Raw genomic sequence first — 18,547 nt, forward strand, 5'->3', positions numbered from 1 at the left:
TCCCAACTGTCCCAAAATTATATTATTCTTGTAGATCAAAACCGGGACTACATTTTTGTAGTTTGCAATTTTCTTCTAACTATTCACGCTTTTGAGATATGCGTCTTCGAAGATTCCTGATTTTCAGATTTTCAGTGAAATCGACTAACTTTGAAGCTTTGTAAGTAAGTCAGTTTTTGACCAAATGTTCCGATATTTGATTTTTCTTGTAGATCAAAAATAGGGCTACATTTTTGTAGTTGACAACGTTTCGATAGCTGTTTATGCTTTCGAGATATGCGCTTTTAAAGATAGCCCCCTAGAGGGAGGGGGAGAGACGTAGAGAAGCTAGAGTGTCTAGCTGTCTGCGCCTCTTTCCCTCTCTCTCTCCTTTGAAAGGGGTGACAGACGGAAACATATAAAGTACATAACAATTACAAACATCTGCTGGATGATAGAATTAGCGGTAAAAGAGGGAAATTGGAAATAAGGTAACGGGCGAAAAATGAGCTTGCACTGGAAGAGGAGAGAGGACAATCTTCAAAGACGCGTGTCTCAAAAGTGGCTATCCAAAAATTGTCAACTACAAAAACGAAGTCCTATTTTTGATCTATCAGAAAAATGTGAATTTAAACAATTTGGACTAAAACTAACAAAGTTACAAAACTTCAAAATTTACTCAATTTTACTAAAAATCCGAAAAATCTGGAATCTTTAAAGGCGCATATCTCAAAAGCGTGAATAGCTAGAAGAAAGTTGTCAACTGCAAAAATGTAGCCCGATTTTTGATCTACCAGAAAAATATAAATTTGGAACATTTGGTCAAAAACTGACCAACTTACAAGTCTTCAAATTCAGTCAATTTCACTAAAATTCCCAAAAAAAATTTTAAGCGCAATTTTTTGAAATTTTCCTGGGTATTTAGTAGTTTTGAAGATCTAGATTTGATCTACAAGATAAATATAAATTTGGGACACTTGGAACATAAAGTGGCACCAATGGGACAGGTCAAAGTTTACCAATTTTCACTAAAATCCAAAAACTCTGGAATCTTTAAAGACGCATATCTCTAAAGCGTGAATAGCTAGAAGAAAATTGTCAACTGCAAAAATGGTGGCCATGATTTGATCTACCAAAAAACACAAAGTTCATCATAGCGCAAATGCACACTTCCTCAGCTACAATAATATTAACGCAACCTACGGAATGTAGTGTTTTAGCTTGATGTCTTTAAAGGCACATATCTCAAAAGTGGGCGGAACTATTGAAAAGTTTTTAACTACAAAAATGAAGATTCAGACTTGTTCTACCAGAAAAACTAAAATTTGGAACATTTGATCAAAACCTGACCAACTTACAAGTGTTCAAATTCAGTCAATTTCACTAAACCCAAATCCGTGACGGGATCTCAAGCTGTCCCGTTATTTTCCAAGGCTTCCTGGCTCCACAATTCTTTTTCTCTCCTAGCAGATGTTCCGTCATCATTACGTCGTCGTCGAGCTTTGCCTCACATCTCAATTGACCTATTCTCGATTCCCCCCATGTAATTATCCATCCGCCTCCTCTGTTCATCCTCTCTCTGCTGGTTTGACCTTTACCCAGAAACTCTTTTTTTTTGTTTCCCGAATGAATATGTACTTCTTCTTCTTCTTACTAAAAAGTTTTCTCCTCGCGGCCATCGCCCCGCAGCTTAATTGAGAAGCGATGATCCCCCCCCCCCCCCCTTATTGTGTCTCGGGATTGTACCGCCCCCCTTTCCCTCCGTACTAGTTACCGCGGAGGCTCCGCCCACTTAAGGGGGGGGACAGGGAGAACACGACTGAGCAGTTTAATTTAGTATACCTGGTACCCCATGGTGACACCACTCATTTCGAAAATTCATTTTGAAAAAAAAACTCAAAAAAATTTTTTTACCGTAAAATTTTCCCCTTAAAATTTTTTCCCTGAAAACTTTTTTTCCAGAAATGCTGCTAAGGTTAGGACTACTCGTTTGCTGCACAACACTATTGGAGACAGTGATTGGACAGACGAAAGTGATCAATTATATTGATAATTCGATAATTGGTGAGTCATGGGTTACTGTAGTTAGGAGGTTGAATGGGGTACTGTAGCGTTATGAAAACGTGAAGTTGAAAATCACTTTTCAACGTTAGGGTTACTGTAGCCTGCACAGGGTTACGGTAGTTTTGTAAACTGGTTACTGTAGGGGTTACGGTAGATTTTGGAAGTGCGTTAATTGTTTTTTCGAAAATTTTCGGTTACTGTAGTTTCTGTAAAACGTGTGAGCAACCTTCTTTGGGGTTACGGTAGTTTTTCGACGGAAATTTCAGAATTTCCGATTTCCGTTTCGTACAATGAGATTGCAAACGCGCTCTACTGCACTTTATGAAAAAATGCACAGAAACTCAAGATTTTTGGTTTTTTTTGTTTTTGCGGGGAGTACATGTTCTCCCGGCTTATCTCTTAATTATTCCTCATGTCGGACACTTTTTCTCTATTGTTTTTTTTGGTTCGTTTAATAGGCGGCAACAAGAGAATGAGGTCAGGAGGATCACAAAGTGCGCCCTATTGATAATTGTCATTAATTGAGACAAAGCGTGTGTGTGTGAAGGTCGAGAAGGATGAAAGGATTTGTGGGAAATCTGTGAAATTGCGGTAGAGCGTATTTGCATAATTACTATTGAAACTAGCTGGAAGTTCAAGTTTTTGTGCATTTTTTCGTAAGATTTGGCACACATTAACTATAGTAGTCCCGTGCATTTTGTCGTTAAACTCAAAAATTTTTGAAAATTCAAAAAATACTGTAAAGTAGAGCGCGTTTACAACCTCACCATTTCGAAAATCTTACAAGAACTCAAGAACTACCGTAACCGCAAAAATTAGTGCGTTTTCTGAGTTTCCCTCGAAAATTGTGAAGTTGAGCGGGTGTACAACCTTACAATCATCAAAAACCGGCTCAGGACCTCCAAAATTTCAAATTAAAAAAAACAAAAAAGTGTGTCCCCCAGGCGGGGATTGAACCCCAGACCCCACGGGTGACAAGCAAAAGCGCAACCCGCTGCGCCATGGGCGCAGACAAAAGAAAGAAGTCGCAGGGCGTAGAGAAGCGCGGTGTTTTTCGTTTTTTTCGTGGTTTTTGATTGTCAAGGTGACCTCCAAGATTTCAAATAAAAAAAACAAAATGTGTTTCGGAAAAGGGTAATAAATCTCATCTCATAAATTGTCAGGTACACCGAAGGTAATATGCGCGGAGAACGACTTGGCATTGGATATAGTCACTTCGAAACCATTCCGCGGGAACATCTTCGTCAAGGGACGCGCGAAGGATAAGTCGTGTCGACAGAGCTATGCGAACAATGGAACCAATTCCTATTCACTCCCACTCGGGAAGTGCGGAATGCAACGGTTACGATCGGTTAGTGACGTGGAAGAATTATCGATTTTTTGTAGAAAAAATGCATTTTCTAGGCCAACCCACGAGGCGTCAACTTTATGGTTACTGTCATTGTGTCATTCCATCCGGCTGGTTTTATTACGAAAAACGATCGGGCGTTCCATGTGAAATGCTTCTATATGGAGCCTGATGAGATTGTCACGCAGAATATTGATGTTAGGTGGGTTAGCGCGAATTCCAGCAATTTTCGTCGAAAATAAATGTGATTTTTGGAATCAGCGTGTTCGAAAGTGTCTATACACCAGTTTTTACGGAATTTCAAAATGCAAAAAAATTGGTCCGCGACGCGCGCCGCGTTGCGGCCCAAAAATTTTTTAAATTGTGATTTTGATGTATTATATTGCCTTTCGACTATTTCAGACACGCTGATTTCAAAAATCATAATGATTTTCCGATTTTCCGCAAAAACTTCTGAAAATTGAGATATTTAAGTTTTAAGTTTTTTTTTTCAAAACTAAAAATCTCGATTTCTAGAAGTTTCTGTGAAAAATAACTATCATTTTTGAAATCAGCATGTTAGAATTAGTCGGAAAACAGAATAATTAGTTACATTGTGCAAAAAGTTATTAGTACCGCGACGCGGCGCCGCGTCGCGGTCCAAATTTTTTTGCATTTTGAAATTCCGCGAAAATTAGTGTATAGACACTTAAAAATACGCTGATTCTGAAAATAACATTTATTTTCAGCGAAAATTGCTGAAAATCGAGATATTTCAACTTAAAAATCTGAAAATTTTCAAAAACTTTTTTTTGCATTTTTTGAATTTTTAAAGTGAAATATCCGTTTTTCCAGGATTTCCAGGAGTTTCAACTAGAATTGGCTATTTTTTTTAGAATCAGCGTGTCTGAAAGTGTCAAGACTCGACTTTTCAGAAAAAATTGAAAAAAATTCGAATTTTTTCTCTTTTTTAAAAATCGACAAAAACAGCAGGAATTTTGTACAAATACTAATTAAAACGTACGGAATCCAAAAATCTTCAAATAATTTGAAGTTGACCGACTGGTTTTCGAGATATTGAGCAATGCACAGAAACATGGTGCATCTGCTTTATACTTTTTGAGGTCTAGCTTGGTGAAAAATCGATAAACTGTTAATTTTTTTTTTGAAAAATCTGATAGAGCACATTTTCTTTCATATTTCAGCCAATTTTCAGCTTTTCGTACTAGTTTTTTCGTGGTAGTGCGTGCAAATATTGCATTTGATAGTGCAAAAAATCGCAAATTGCAACTTTGAGCGATATTTCAAAAATTATTCGATAATTTTTAAAATTTTTTTGCATATTCTTATAGAAAATGTATTTTTCTATATTTGAGCCAATTTTCAGAAATTTTGGTCAGAAAAATTTCGAGAAATTTCAGTGCTAACACAGGAGTGCGAAGCGTAGGTTCGCTTAAACGCGCTCCGTCGCACAGCGGTTGGCACAGTGCCAAAAAGACTTGGCTGAGTGCTTTCGTATCTTTTAATAAAAGCCGCAACGCACACGCAACGCAACTCCGAAAAATTTAAAAAACTTTTCGACGTTACGCGTAAATTTTTCGATTTTTAGCGCTAAAAGCTTCTTAAATTACCTCTAAAATTTATTTCCAGCATGATCCCAACCACCGAACTCTCCGACAGTATGCAAATGCCAAAATGCGAGTATTCCGTGCGTCGTGACGGTCCGAACGGCCCCACCCTCACCTACGCCAACGTCGGAGATACCGTATTCCACGTGTGGGAGTGTACACCGGCAGACATGGGAATGCTCGTCAAAAAGTGTTTTGTGACGGATGGCGACGGTGAGGATCACGCGGTCGTCGATTTCGACGGATGCGCCACCGATCCGTTCCTGCTCAGCGAGTTGTCGTATGACGCGTCGCTTATGCGGGCCCATGCGTCCAGTCAAGTATTCAAGTACGCCGACTCGAATCAACTCTATTTTACGTGTCAGATAAGGTTGTGCCAGAAACAGATGGGCATGTGTCAGGAGGTTACGGTAAGCGTTGACGAAATTTTTTTTTGAATTTTTTCAAATTTTCAAAACGAAATATCTCGATTTTCAGCAATTTTCGTCAAAAATAAATGCGATTTTCAGAATCAGCATATTCGAAAGTGTCTATACACCATTTTTCACGTAATTTCAAATTTTTGGAACGCGACGCGTGTGCGTCGTTTTTCGCTGGGCGCGCGTCGCGGTCGAAATTTTTTTTGCTATTCGAAATTTCCCGAAAATTAGTGAATAGACACTTTTGAACACGCTGGTTCTGAAAATCACATTTATTTTTAACAAAAATCGCTGAAAATCGAGATTTTCACTTTAAAAATCTGAAAAAAAAGTTCAATTTTTTTCAAATTTTCAAAGTGAAATATCTCGATTTCTGGAAGTTTCTGCAGAAAATAACTATGATTTTTGGATTCTGCGTGTCAGAAATAGTCGGAAAACTACTAAATACATTGAAAACATGATGAGGACCGCGACGCGTGCGCGTCGCGGTCCAAAAATTTGAAATTCCGCGAAAACTTGTGTATAGACACTTTTGAACACGCTGATTCTGAAAATCACATTTATTTTTAACGAAAATCGCTGAAAATCGAGATTTTTCCCTTTAAAAATCTGAAAAAAAAAAGTTAAAGAATTTAAAAAAAAATTACCTTTCAGCCTCCAAGTTGTGGTGTCAAAAAGTTCCTGGAAAGTGTGGACGATGCCGGGAATCGAACAAAAAGAGAGTCGCCATCGGATAAGAGTGATTATGAGGTGAGAATAAAAATACAAAAAAAAAAGAAAAAAAAGTTTGGCGAGACGCAAAACTCCAACCCCTGACCCTCCGGGTTGCGGGCGGCTCTTCTACCGCCTGCGCCACACGAGCGTCACTGATAATCTGTGGTGGAGGGTTGTGATAAAAGCACCTCCACCACAAGGGGGGCAGCGAATTTTTTGACAGATTTTTTTCTCGAATTTTCAAATTTCTGAATTCCAGATCGACGTGGCCACATCAGAACTGCTCGTCCTAGACCCTGCTGACCGTGGCCTTCTGGCGCCGTCGCCATTTTGTGTACCACGTCTTCTACTCCCCGTCCTCCCACTCCTTCTCATCACAATCGTCTCTCTGACGGTCGTCTCCACGGCGTTAGTCATCCGGAGACAGAATCATAAGAAGGAGTTGGATGTGTTGCAGTCGAGCAGATATTATTGATTTTTTTTATTTTGATTTCAAAAAAATTTACGGTTTCCCTATTCATTTCAAAATTTCAAAATTCCAACGGGCTCTCAGAGCGTGATAGTCCAGTGGCAAACGCGCTCTAATCGTGATTTTTGGTGAAATCCCGATTAGAGCGCGTTTGCACTGAAATACCAATTTTCTGTGAAAGCTCCTTATCAATTCCATTGAACTCCTCCTCCCCCTCCAGGCCTCTTTATTTTTAAGTTTCAAACTTTTTTTCTTGCTTACGTGTGTGATTTTTTGGATTTTTGTATTAATAAATTTGATTTTTTAAGTATGTAAGTGCGCTCTATTAATTGAAAGTGCGATGGAGCGCAGATGCAGAGCGTGGTAGTCCAGTACAACAGCGCTCTAATCGTATTTTCACAAAGTTCGATTGGGGCGCATTTGCACTATGCCTTTCGAGCGGAAGTGCAAATACGCTCCAATCGAATTTTTGTGACAAGCTCTATTTTCCCCAAATTTCCCTTTCATTCCAGGATTTTCCTTTTCATTCCAGCAGTGTTTTGAAACCGACTTTTCGATTGGAGCGCGTTTGCATTAGTAAAAACCCTAAAATTTTGAAAACTAAACTTTTTAAATCTGATTTTTTATCGACAAGTGGCAACTACAGAAACAGAAAATTAAAGTTAAAAGAAAGAAATTGTTGCTTGAAACTAGAAAAACGGCGTAGAAAAATTCGCTTAAAATCCTTAAAAATCGATTCCAATAGTCGGAGCGAAGAGTCCGGATCCTCCAGTCTGAAGAGTTCTTCCCTGTTGACGATCCCACCAGAGAATCTTTCCGTCGAGACACGCCTCATTCGATTTGTCCATCGGGACGAACATCAAACGAGTGTAGATATAGAAGAGGGCGAATACGGTGCCGACGTAGAGAAAGACGGTACGTGGTGTGAAACGGAAGAACTCCGCCTGAGTCATGTCGGCCGAATACCAACGGAACATTGCTGGATCCATTGTCACGCCCTCTTTGTATTTGAAGCTGTGAGGGTCGTACTCGCGGCGGAGATACTCCTTTTTGAGGATCTCCTTCACACGGTATCTGGAAAAAATGAAGGAATTTGAGGGATTTGGGAAGAAAATTAGAGATATTCATACTTGTCAACCGGGCCGGCTCATAACTCGCGTCAAAATGAATATTATGAACTGAAAAAGATACCAAAATGTAGATCTCGACGAGTTCAATGCCCGTGAGCTACTACGGGCCGGATGGCTATTCGTTAATATGCCGCGGGCCGGACTAGAATGCCTTTTTTGGCCATTTTCGCGTTTTTTGGCACTTTTTCCTGGCCCGCGACACATTAACGAATAGCCATCCGGCCCGTAGTAGGTCACGGACATAGAACTCGTCGAGATCTACATTTTGGTATATATTTCAGCTCATAATATTCATTTTGACGCGAGTTATGAGCCGGCCCGTGTCGGCCCGGTTGACAAGTATGGAGATATTGAACCTTCGAGGTCCAAGAAAGCCAATTTTCTGATTTTTTTAAAGGAAAATGTGGGTTTTTTGGCAAAAAACCAGCTCATAGCAGCTTTGGACAGAAAATTGAGTTTTTTTCGGCTTTGTAGACCTCAAATTTGCTATTTTCTGCGTTAAAACACAGAAACGTTGGCAAAAAGTTCGATTTTGAGACGCTTCGAAAGAGAAAAATGAGTCATTTCCGACACCCCGACTCCAAAAAGCTCAAAATGTCTATTTTGAGGGAATTGGGAAGGAAATTAGAGATATTGACAAACTAGAAGCTCGATTCTCTGATTTAAGTTGAAAATAAGCCAGCAAGGTAGTTTTTCGAGAGCGAAACGAACAATTTTTTAGCTGTTTTTAGCGAAAAATTGAATATTTTTCAGCCTTTTTCAACGCGAAAATCCAAATTTTCTAGTCGTAGAGTGTATATACAGTAATTTTGCTCAATATAGCACAAAAAAAGCTCTACCACTGAAAAATTCCGCGTTTCGAGCTGAAAGAAGCATAAAAGTACTTAATTTCCTGTCCAATGCTGCCATTTTTGCAAAAAAAGCTTTAAAAAGCACAGTAATGCATGTTTTTATTAGATTTTCAGCTGGAAATTCAAAAATTCGAAACTACGATCGGTTTGTTGATGGAAAATTCTGTTTTTCAGGCATTGGTGCTCAAATTTGTAATTTTCCGCGGTTTAACACAAAAAAATTGGCAAAAAGTTCGATTTTGAGCCGTTTTGATGAGAAAAAACTGGTCAAATTCGCCATTTTCAGCAAAACGAGCCAAAAATGCTTTAAAACGGCGCTGGAACCGAAAAATTGTGTCCGACGTTGGTTTTTAATGGTTTCGTGTGATTCTAGAGCGATTTCTGCGCCAAAATGTGTCCAAAATCGCCATTTTCGCTAGTGAAAATCCTAAAATGCGGAAAAGGCCTCGAAATTAATTTTTCCACGATTTTCTTCACATTTTCTACCTAAAAACTGAGAGAAATTCAATTTTCCAGGTTTAAAACCCGTCTACTCAACGAATTTCCGCGGAAATCCACCAATCTTCAATTTTCCGCTCGATTTTCCCCATTTTCCAAGTTTACCTCCACAAAACCGCCTTCTTCTCCTCGTCGCTCAAATTATACTCATGTCCTGGCAAGAATTCGGTTTTTCCTGCAAAAAATCGATAATTTCGATGGCAAAACTCGCGAAATACCGTGAGTCTCAAAGTATCCGAGCACCGGATCTTGCCAAAGCTTCGGCGTCTTGATATTCTGATTGGCGGCCGGTCGGAGAAGTCTCAGAGCCAACTTCATCTTCGGTTCTACCTAAAAATCCAAAAAATTCCATTAAAAATCGCGAAAATTTCATAAAAATCGGTGGAAAATGCGAAAAATAAATAATTTTCGCCGGCGACTTGCTCAAACGACACTCCGATATTCCGCTAGCGCGTGTTGTTTACCGTAAATCCACACTGATTTATTTTTTATTTTTTTCGATTTTTATCCAATTTTTGGAGGTTCTGGAGCGATTTTTTACGAAATTTTTACTAATATCGATTAAAATCGTGAAAAAATCATTGAAACCGGTGGAAATCGAGTGAAAATGGGCGAAAAATGGCTTATTTTCGCCGTCAAACGACACTCCGATATTCCGCTCCGATTTTTTTCGATTTATATCCATTTTTTCGCGATTTTTTCCAAATTTTCAGTATTTCAGATTGATAAGAAATGTCTGAAGACTTGCCAGAAGACATTGCAGGCAGCTCGCTCGAGTTTGAGCTTGCCGGTGATGAGGAAGTCGAGGAGCCCTCTCCGTTGGATAGAGTAGGCAGTTTTTGACCGGATTTTTTGATTTTTCGGGTAAAAATACATTCAAAAATTGATTTCTCACAGATTCTAAACGACGGACGAAGTTTTAATGGTGGAAATTGGACGAGCGAGGAGTTGTACAGTCTTCTGGACGGTGTTATCAAGTACGGCACGAAGCCAGTGGCCATTAATTATATTCATAGAAATATGGTGAAGAAGAGGACGTGTGAAGAGATTAAGTGGGTGGAACTATCTGGAATTATCGATTTTTCCAGAAAAAATTCGATTGTTTTGAGAAAAAATTGAATTTTAGAGTGAAAATCGACGAAATCCGTGAGATCATCAAGGAGCATAAGGAGATAACTCTGCCAGAGGAGTATAAAAAGAAGTGGATTAAAATGGGATATCGAAATATCGTACCGCCCGAGAATTCTGATGTGGATCCAAATGAGAATTGGAGTCATATTATGGGACAAGTGATCACTCATCATCAATCGTCCATTATGAAACATTTTAATCCGATGAGAGATGTGATGGAGGTGAATATCCGCATTTCGAGCCGAAAATTGAGGAATTTGAGCCAAAAATTAACATTTTGAGCCAAAAAATGAAAATTTTGAGTCAAAATAGATCATTTTTAGCCAAAAAGAGATAATTTTAAGCCGAAAACGAGAAATTTGAGCCAAATATGAGAATTTTAAGAAAAAATGATAATTTTGAGCCAAAAAATAAGAACTTTGAGCCGAAAATTGGGAAACATACGTCCTGACGAGCCAAAAAAGCTTCAAAACGTGATTTTCAATGAAAAAAGCGGCATTTTTTTGGCATCGCAGCTCAACTTTGCGATTTTGAGCGTTTCAATAGAAAAAAGTTGGCAAAAAGTTGAATTTTCAGCCGTTTTGATGAGAAAACCGTGTCAAAATCGACAAAAAGCTCAAAATTTATTTCTGAAACCGTGAAACGCTTCTTTTCGGGTTCAAATCAACTATTTTCGGAGTCGGAAATGACAATTTTGGCTAATTTTTATCATAAAAACGGCTGAAAATTCAACTTTTCGCTAACTTTTCTAATCTGAAACGCAGAAAGTTGCAAATTTGAGCTCCACCAGCTCTGCAAAGTCAAAAATCAACGATTTAACACAAAATTTGTGATTAATACCGAGTTTTTCACAAAAATCGTCATGAGGAGCCAAAAATGCTCCAAAACGATGCTGGGGTGGAAAAACTGCGTTCAATGTTGGTTTTTCATAGTTTTTTATGATTCAGCGTGATTCAGGACCAATCTCTGAGCAAAAACGTGTCCAAAATCGTCATTTTCGCTAGCGAAAAAAAAAATCCAAAAAATGATCCAAAACGGCGTTCGATATGTCAAAATGTTGGTTTTTCATGATTTGCCGTGATTCAAGGGCGATTTTTGAGCTGAAACATGTCCAAAATCGCAATTTTCGTCATTGAAACCCCTAAAATACGATTTTAGGCTTTGAAATTCATTTTTCCATTACTTTCTTCACATTTTCAGTGCAAAAAACGGTCAAAACGCAGATTTTCCTGGTTTAAAACCCTTTTTTCGACGGTTTTTTTTTAAATTTTCAATTTCCAATTTTCCGCTCGACTTTCCACGAACCCGCTTTTTTGACAATAAAAATTTGATCTAAAACACAATTTTTCTGGAAAAATAGCTGAAACTAACTGAAAATGAGTCAAAAACCGAGTTTTCCAGCTAAAAACCGTCTTTTTCATAGAAAATTCACCGATTTTGAAGGAGAAACGTTGTCAAAATCAGTTTCTAGTCATTTTTCTCCAATTGAAAGTCAATTTTAGTCTGAAAATGGTAATTTTGATGATGACACGCTTCTTACAACCGCGCTCTACCGAAACCGCGAGAAAAGTGTGTGCGAAATTGAGAGACGCAGAGAAAAAGAGACATTTTCAAGGGAATTTCGGTGGAGCGCACTTGTAAGAACTTATGATGTTTTAGACAAAATTTCCACACAAAAATCGCATTTTTAGTGTAGAATTCATTTTGGAAATTAACTCAAACGAATATTTGTTCGGCATAGTTCGCTCCACCGAAATGCCCTTGAAAAATGTCTCTTTTTCTCTGAGTCTCTCAATTTTGCACACAATTTTCTTCGGTTTCGGTAGAGCGCGGTTGTAATAAGCGTGCTGTGCTATTAGCAGAGCATTTTCGTTACAACTGCGCCCCACTGCAAACGAGAGAGTATCGACGCAGAGTTTTTTCCTGGCGCGAAACAGATTTTCATCATTTTTGATCTATTTTCACAAGTTTTAATTTAAAAATTGCAAATTTCCGAGTGAGAATTATGCAAAAATAGGTCAAAATATTGAAAATCAGTGTCGGCGCGAGAAAAAACTCTGCGTCTCTCTTGCCGATACTCTCTCGATTGCAATGGGGCGCAGGTGTAAGATGGCGTGGGCTGCTAATAATACACTTTTATAAATTCAAATTTTCATCTAATTTCCCTCAAAAACGTCCCAAAAAAGTTATTTTCAGAAAGTATTCGAACAGTTCGCATTGGAGTCAAAGATGGTAGAGGACATCCGTGTGACAGATATGCATACCGCCCGTGCGACACCATCGGACACTCAGAATCTCAGATGGCCTCTCATTTATCAGTTTATGAAGGCGTGCTCTGTGTTGGAAGAGCAGATGCCTGCACTCAATGAACTTGGTTCGTAAAAATTTAGTCATTTTAACGAATGTTTTGCCTAAAATCACTGAAAATCTTGAAATTTCCGCAATTCCAAAATATGTTTTCCCGAAGCGGTGGCCGTTCTTAAAACCTGTGTTGTAAGGTGAAATTTGCAAGAAATACACAGAAAAATGACAATTTTAGTCATAAAACGACTGATTTTGAAACGAAAATAAGTGAAAAATGGACATTTTGAATGATTTTTGAACAAATCTTTTGAGTTCCGGAGATTTAAATCTGAAAAAGGAGGACTAAAACTAGTTTTGGGACATCCGGAAAGCCAGAAAATCGAAATTTTTGTAAAAATTAGATTTTTCAGATTCAAATACCCATTTCTCCTTTCATTTCTTGTCAAAATCAGTTGTTATTGGAAAAAAAAGAAGATTCGGAAGATTTTAAAGTAAAATAATCAGATTTTACACTTGAAATCACTCAAAAATTCTTATTTTCAGCCTTCAGAAAAAAATTTCAAATTTTTTCGAATTAAAAAAAAATTAATTCAGAATTAATCGAAAAATCATCAAAAATGTTCACATTTTCGGTGAAAAATTGAATTTCCAGAAGCGGCGGTGGTTCTTCGAGTGTTGGATTCAATTGAAGACGAGGCGGCGACCATTCCAGACTCTGAAAAGGCGATCCTCACTGGACTGTTCACCGAATGTCAAATGGGTGATTATCGATTGGTTGAACAGGATTATCCACCGAATCTTCTCTCCACCACTCAACTATTCGTCGATCCACTTCGCACTCGTTTTCACGGAATTCCAGAAGTCGGAGCGGAAGTCGAACTCGATGAACACAATCAGAATGCGACGGCTGCTACTGATGATGAACCATCCACATCCGATTCTATCCCCTAATTTGTGTCATTTTCTCATATTTGTTACGGTTTTCAAGAGTTTTAATCAAAAAACGTGTTCTTTTTTATTATTTTTGCCATTTTTCTCGATAATTTCGCCTCTTTTAGCTGTAAAAATCTCAAAAAAGCTATTTCTACACCTTCTCCGAGAGGAGTACACGGACGAGTGCAAGGGAGCGCGCTTGCACTTTTTTTTTGGTTTTTCCACCGCCAAAATAATTTTTTCAGTCAAACTGCGTTTTCAGTTCAAATTCTAGCGTTTTTCTCATTTTTAGATGAAAATAGTGTTTTTAAAGTACTTTTATTCAGAAAATTGGCGAAAATTTGATATTTAAGAAGTTTTAAACCGAAAATCTCAAGTTTTTCCGAATTTTTAGTGAAAAAATGGACGAAAAACAACAATTTATGAGTGAAAATATAATTTGCAACACAAAAAGTGACCTCCTTGACGGAAATTTTGCCTTTTCGTAAAAATTCTCTCGGATTTTCAAGTTTTTATCGATTTTTGATGAAAAATACCGTTTTCAGTAAAATTTTTTGCTGAAAATTGATTTTTCGTGGTTTTCGATTCCAGAATTTTAAAAAAATCGTATCAAAACGGCTGAAAATTGACGGGAAATCTCGGGCTGACAAAAAAATTTTTTTTTGCACATATTTTTCATAAATTTCTTCAAAATGTTTTCGAAAAAGTTCAAATTCCTACTAATGCCGGACCACTTTGATTCCTTGCTTGTTGCAGTACTCGTTTTTTTCCGTATTCAATTTTAGAGGAGCATATTTATTACAACTGCGCCCCACCGCAAACGAGAGTGTATCGGCGAGAGAGACGCAGAGTTTTTTCTGGCGCGAAACAGATTTTTACGGTTTTTGATCTATTTTCTGTGATTTTCATAATAATTCTTGTGAATTGTTATGGAAAAACAGCGAAAATATGTCAAAAACTGTGAAAATCTGAGTCGGCGCGAGAAAAAAGAAAAAACTCTGCGTCTCTCTCGCCGATACTCTCTCGTTTGCATTGGAGCGCAGTTGTAAGAAGGCGCGGGCTGCTAATATCGCCTTCTTACGAATACCTATTTCTTATTTTCAGACTCTGAAAATTTCAGAGTAACGCACCGCCTCAAAATGCGCGTGACCACTGAAGATATCACTGTCGCATGGGGACAATCCCCTCATCCGCTCGATTCTCAATATGGTAAATGGAGAATGGCAGTGTTTCAAGATGTGCAAGAGTCGATTGATGGCTCAAAATTGTACTTTTTGTACGATCCACAAGCTGATGAGCAGAGTGGAACAAGTGGACAGAGGAAGGGATATCCAGGACTCGTTATCTTTGATACCAACTTTAAATGTTTCGTTGGAGAGATATCCATTCATACTCCAGGTACTTAAAACATACTTGCAAACCGGGCCGCCGCTTAACTCGCTCAAAACGCAAGCTTATAAGGTGAAAAATATACCAAAATGTAGATCTCGACGAGTTCTATGCCCGTGACCTACTACGGACCAGAGTTGTGCGGAATTCCGACTTCCGGTCATTTTTTTCCATTCTGACTTCCTACTTCCGACTTCCGGATAAGAAATTTTACTTCCGACTTCCGTCGTTCCATAATTGTGAAAATTCCGAAAAGTGCATTTCGCAGAAATCATAGTTGTCAAGGCCCGGGCCGGCCCGGCAAGGCCCGAAGGCCCGGGCCGGTAGAAAATTTTCAAGGCCCGGCTTCAAAAAATGACCCTTTTTTTCCCAATTTTTTTTTCGAAATTTTTTCAATTTTTCATCGGAAATGTGACCATTTTTGACTATTTTTCAGAACTTCTTCTAATTCTGAGTAATAGTCGAAAATTTGACTTTTTCGCAAAAAAATTCAAAAAAATTCAAAAAATTTGAAAAAATTTGAAAATTTGACTTTCGCGCCAATTTGCCCGGGCCTTCGGGCCGGGCCTTAAGCCCGGCCCGGCCCGGGCCGGGCCTTGACAACTATGGCAGAAATACATGGAGAACTGGTCTAAAAGGGCAGAAAATACGGGGCCGGATGACGGATCGGTAATGTGCCGCGGGTCGGGAGAAAGTGAAAAAACCGAGAAAGTGGCTAAAAAAAACCATTCTAGCCCGCCCCGCGGCCGTGACCTGCTACGGGCCGGATGGTTATCACAGTTGTGCGAAATTCCGACTTCCAACTTCCGTTTTGAAAACTTTATTTTCAACTTCCGACTTCCGGATAAAAAATTTAGTTTAACACTGATTCTCGCGAATTTTATGACTTTTCTCTTGGAGTTTTGAATATTTGCAAAGCAACTACTTCCAACTTCCGAGCGTTTTTTTCACTTCCGACTTCCGTTTCAGCAAAAATAATTTACGCACAACTCGGGCCTGGCTAGAATGGCACATTACCGATCCGTCATCCGATCCCGTAGCAGAGTTCTGCGGAAATGAAAAAAGTCGGAAGTTTGAAGACGGAAGTGGATTTTTTCGCAAAAAGTCAAAACTCCAAGAAATAGTTCATAAAATTCGAAAAAATCAGTGATAAATCAGTTTTCGGCTTAAGGAAAGCCTATGTTTGTCCTTTTAGACCAGTTCTCCATGAATTTTTGCGAAATTTACTTTTCGAAATTTTCACAGTTATGAAATGACGGAAGTCGGAAGTCGGAATTCCGCACAACTCCGTCTGGTAGTATGTCACGGATATAGAGCAGAGTTGTATGGAAGTCGGAAGTCGGAAGTGAATTTCCTTATCCGGAAGTCGGAACTAGGAAGTCGGAAGTGAAAAAACGCCCGGAAGTCGAAAGTCGGAAGTGATTTTTGTTATCCGGAAGTCAGAAGTCGGAATGGAAAAAATGCCCGGAAGTCGGAAGTCGGAATTCCATGCAACTCTGATGTAGAGCTCGCTGAGATCTACATTTCGGTATATTTTTCAGCTTATAATATTGAGTTTGAAACGAGTCACCCGTCAGCCCGGATTACAAATCTGGAATAAACTGTTGTATTCCAGGAAAAATGAAGTTCCTATTCGCTCTCAAATGTCCATCTCCACAGGGAGGCTCTTCGTTCGTTCTTGTCACCGAGGAACACATTTATGGACAAATTCGACTCAACGTATCACGCGTCGACTTGTCGCACGATGGACTCTCAATCGCTAACGTTCGTCCGTTGATTCCAGAAGCATTGTGCATTGGTGGAGAATACATTTGCTCTATGCGCGAGGACCTGCCCGAGATCGTTGTGATGGCTAATCCAGGACTTCAAATCTGGCGAATCAATTGCATGGTGGAGTCTCCGCAACCACCGGTGGCCACTTTTAGAGTGCCGGGCTCTGCTGATCTCAATCACTTCTACGATGGATTTCTTAACAATGGAAATATTATCTTCTTGTCTGCTACTCCAGACGGACACTTTGACAATACTCGTGTTCATCTTCTCAGTTTGAACAACCCACAACATGTACAGTTGTCTTTTTTGTTATAATTTTAGAAATTAAATTTCTAAAACTTTTTTCAGATCACCTCACAAAACTGTACCGGAGATCCACAACGCGGAATGCCAATTCCAAGAAAACAATGTGGATTCGACTCGGTTACCAGTAAGTCAGAGTTGCGCGGAATTCCGACTTCCGACTTCCGGGCTGTTTTTCACTTCCGACTTCCGTTTTGAAAATTTTACTTCCGACTTCCGTCATTCCATAATTGTGGAATTTCCGAAAAGTACATCTCGCAGAAATATAAGGAAAAATGGTCTAAAAGGACAGAAAAGGCTTTTCGACAGCCAAAAACTAATTTTTCACTGATTTTCGCGAATTATATGAACTTTTTCTTGGAGTTTTTGGATCTTTGCGAAAAAATCTACTTCCGACTTCCAACTTCCGACTTCCGGGCTTTGTTTTTACTTCCGACTTCCGGATTTGGAATTTTACTTCCGACTTCCGTTTTTGAAAAAAATCGTTTCCGCGCAACTCTGTTATCTATTATCCTGATTTGTGCGGAATTCCGACTTTCGACTTCCGTCATTCCCTAAATGTGAAATTTAGGAAGTGATTTGTTTCTAAAACGGAAGTCGGAAGTAAAATTCCTTATCCGGCAGTCGGAAATCTGAAGGGGAAAAAAGCCCGAAAGTCGGAAGTTGGAATTCCGCGCAACTCTGAAAAGTACATTTCGCAGAAATATAAGGAAAAATGGTCTGAAAGGACAGAGAATATGCTTTTAATTAACCAAAAACTAGTTTTTCCGCGAATTTTGAATATTTGCGGAAAATATCTACTTCCGACTTCCGCCTTCCGACTTGCAACTTCCGTTTCAGAAAAAATCACTTCCGCACTGCTCTGTCTAACGGAATCTCCTATCACATTTTTCAGATGCGATTCTCATGGCTGGAGGAGAGGTCGACCGTGGGAACGGAGTCGAGCGACTCGTCGACTACTGGGCCCTCAATACCCAAACATTCCAATGGCTCCAAATCCCATCCCAAATGCCATGCCCATTGATTGAGCCTAGACTCACCGCTTGTCACTCTGGCAACATTTTCGTCTGGGGAGACTTTGATCAACCGCTCCCCGGGATGCCACCACATGGAACTCATCTCCGTATTCTCCGTGTTTCTGGACTCGAGACAGTCAGTCAGCCACCGGCGTACTCTTCTTACGCTCCACCGGCCAATCCACTGTTGGATAATAAGCCTGGAGGCACAAACCCACCGTACCCATCCGGCGGAAACCAAGGAGGAGGTGAACCGGCTCTACCGTACCCGTGCTACAAGGGACAGCCGGGATTTGACCCAAATCAGCAAGGAAGTTACACTCAGACTTCTGACGGGCACAACGCCTACTATCCAAAGAAGAAGAAGAGTTGCTGCATCCAATAAGCTCTTCTCGATTTGACCGTCATTTTTTAAACATTTTTTAATATTTTTTCTCATATTTGTTACGGTTTTCTTGTTTTCAAGGCTTTAAATCAAAAATATGACTTTTTTTATTCAATTTTAGTGGTTTCTACCCATATTTTCGCCTTTTTAAACCTTCAATCGCTCCTCCGAGAGAAGTACACGGCGAGTCCAAGAGAGCACGCTTGCATCCCCTCATTTTTTTGGACCGCGTTT

At 39.3% G+C, this 18,547-nt stretch overlaps 4 protein-coding genes across 4 annotated transcripts; 3 read left to right on the forward strand and 1 right to left on the reverse strand.

Moving 5' to 3' along the window:
• Nucleotides 1–1,943: 1,943 nt before the first annotated feature.
• GCK72_000242 (uncharacterized protein) lies at nt 1,944–6,606 on the forward strand (the record flags this gene model as incomplete). Its single annotated transcript, XM_053722356.1, has 6 exons — nt 1,944–2,043; nt 3,207–3,394; nt 3,448–3,593; nt 5,021–5,408; nt 6,072–6,167; nt 6,391–6,606. The coding sequence occupies 6 exons, from the start codon at nt 1,944–1,946 to the stop codon at nt 6,604–6,606; spliced, it is 1,134 nt and encodes a 377-aa protein (XP_053591001.1).
• Nucleotides 6,607–7,325: 719 nt separating this feature from the next.
• On the reverse strand, nt 7,326–9,397 carry GCK72_000243 (uncharacterized protein; the record flags this gene model as incomplete). The annotated part of the gene is made up of 3 exons (XM_003094081.2): nt 7,326–7,674; nt 9,185–9,254; nt 9,298–9,397. The coding sequence occupies 3 exons, from the start codon at nt 9,395–9,397 to the stop codon at nt 7,326–7,328; spliced, it is 519 nt and encodes a 172-aa protein (XP_003094129.1).
• A 414-nt stretch (nt 9,398–9,811) lies between these two features.
• GCK72_000244 (uncharacterized protein) lies at nt 9,812–13,465 on the forward strand (the record flags this gene model as incomplete). Its single annotated transcript, XM_053722357.1, has 5 exons — nt 9,812–9,907; nt 9,977–10,131; nt 10,206–10,431; nt 12,407–12,584; nt 13,167–13,465. 5 exons carry the CDS (start codon nt 9,812–9,814, stop codon nt 13,463–13,465), a joined length of 954 nt encoding a protein of 317 aa, XP_053591002.1.
• A 1,121-nt stretch (nt 13,466–14,586) lies between these two features.
• GCK72_000245 (uncharacterized protein) lies at nt 14,587–18,313 on the forward strand (the record flags this gene model as incomplete). Its single annotated transcript, XM_003094069.2, has 4 exons — nt 14,587–14,845; nt 16,452–16,900; nt 16,958–17,039; nt 17,808–18,313. 4 exons carry the CDS (start codon nt 14,587–14,589, stop codon nt 18,311–18,313), a joined length of 1,296 nt encoding a protein of 431 aa, XP_003094117.2.
• Between the last annotated feature and the right edge of the window lie 234 nt (nt 18,314–18,547).

Source organism: Caenorhabditis remanei, chromosome I (assembly GCF_010183535.1).
Source record: "Caenorhabditis remanei strain PX506 chromosome I, whole genome shotgun sequence".
Taxonomy (NCBI): Eukaryota; Metazoa; Nematoda; class Chromadorea; order Rhabditida; family Rhabditidae; genus Caenorhabditis; species Caenorhabditis remanei.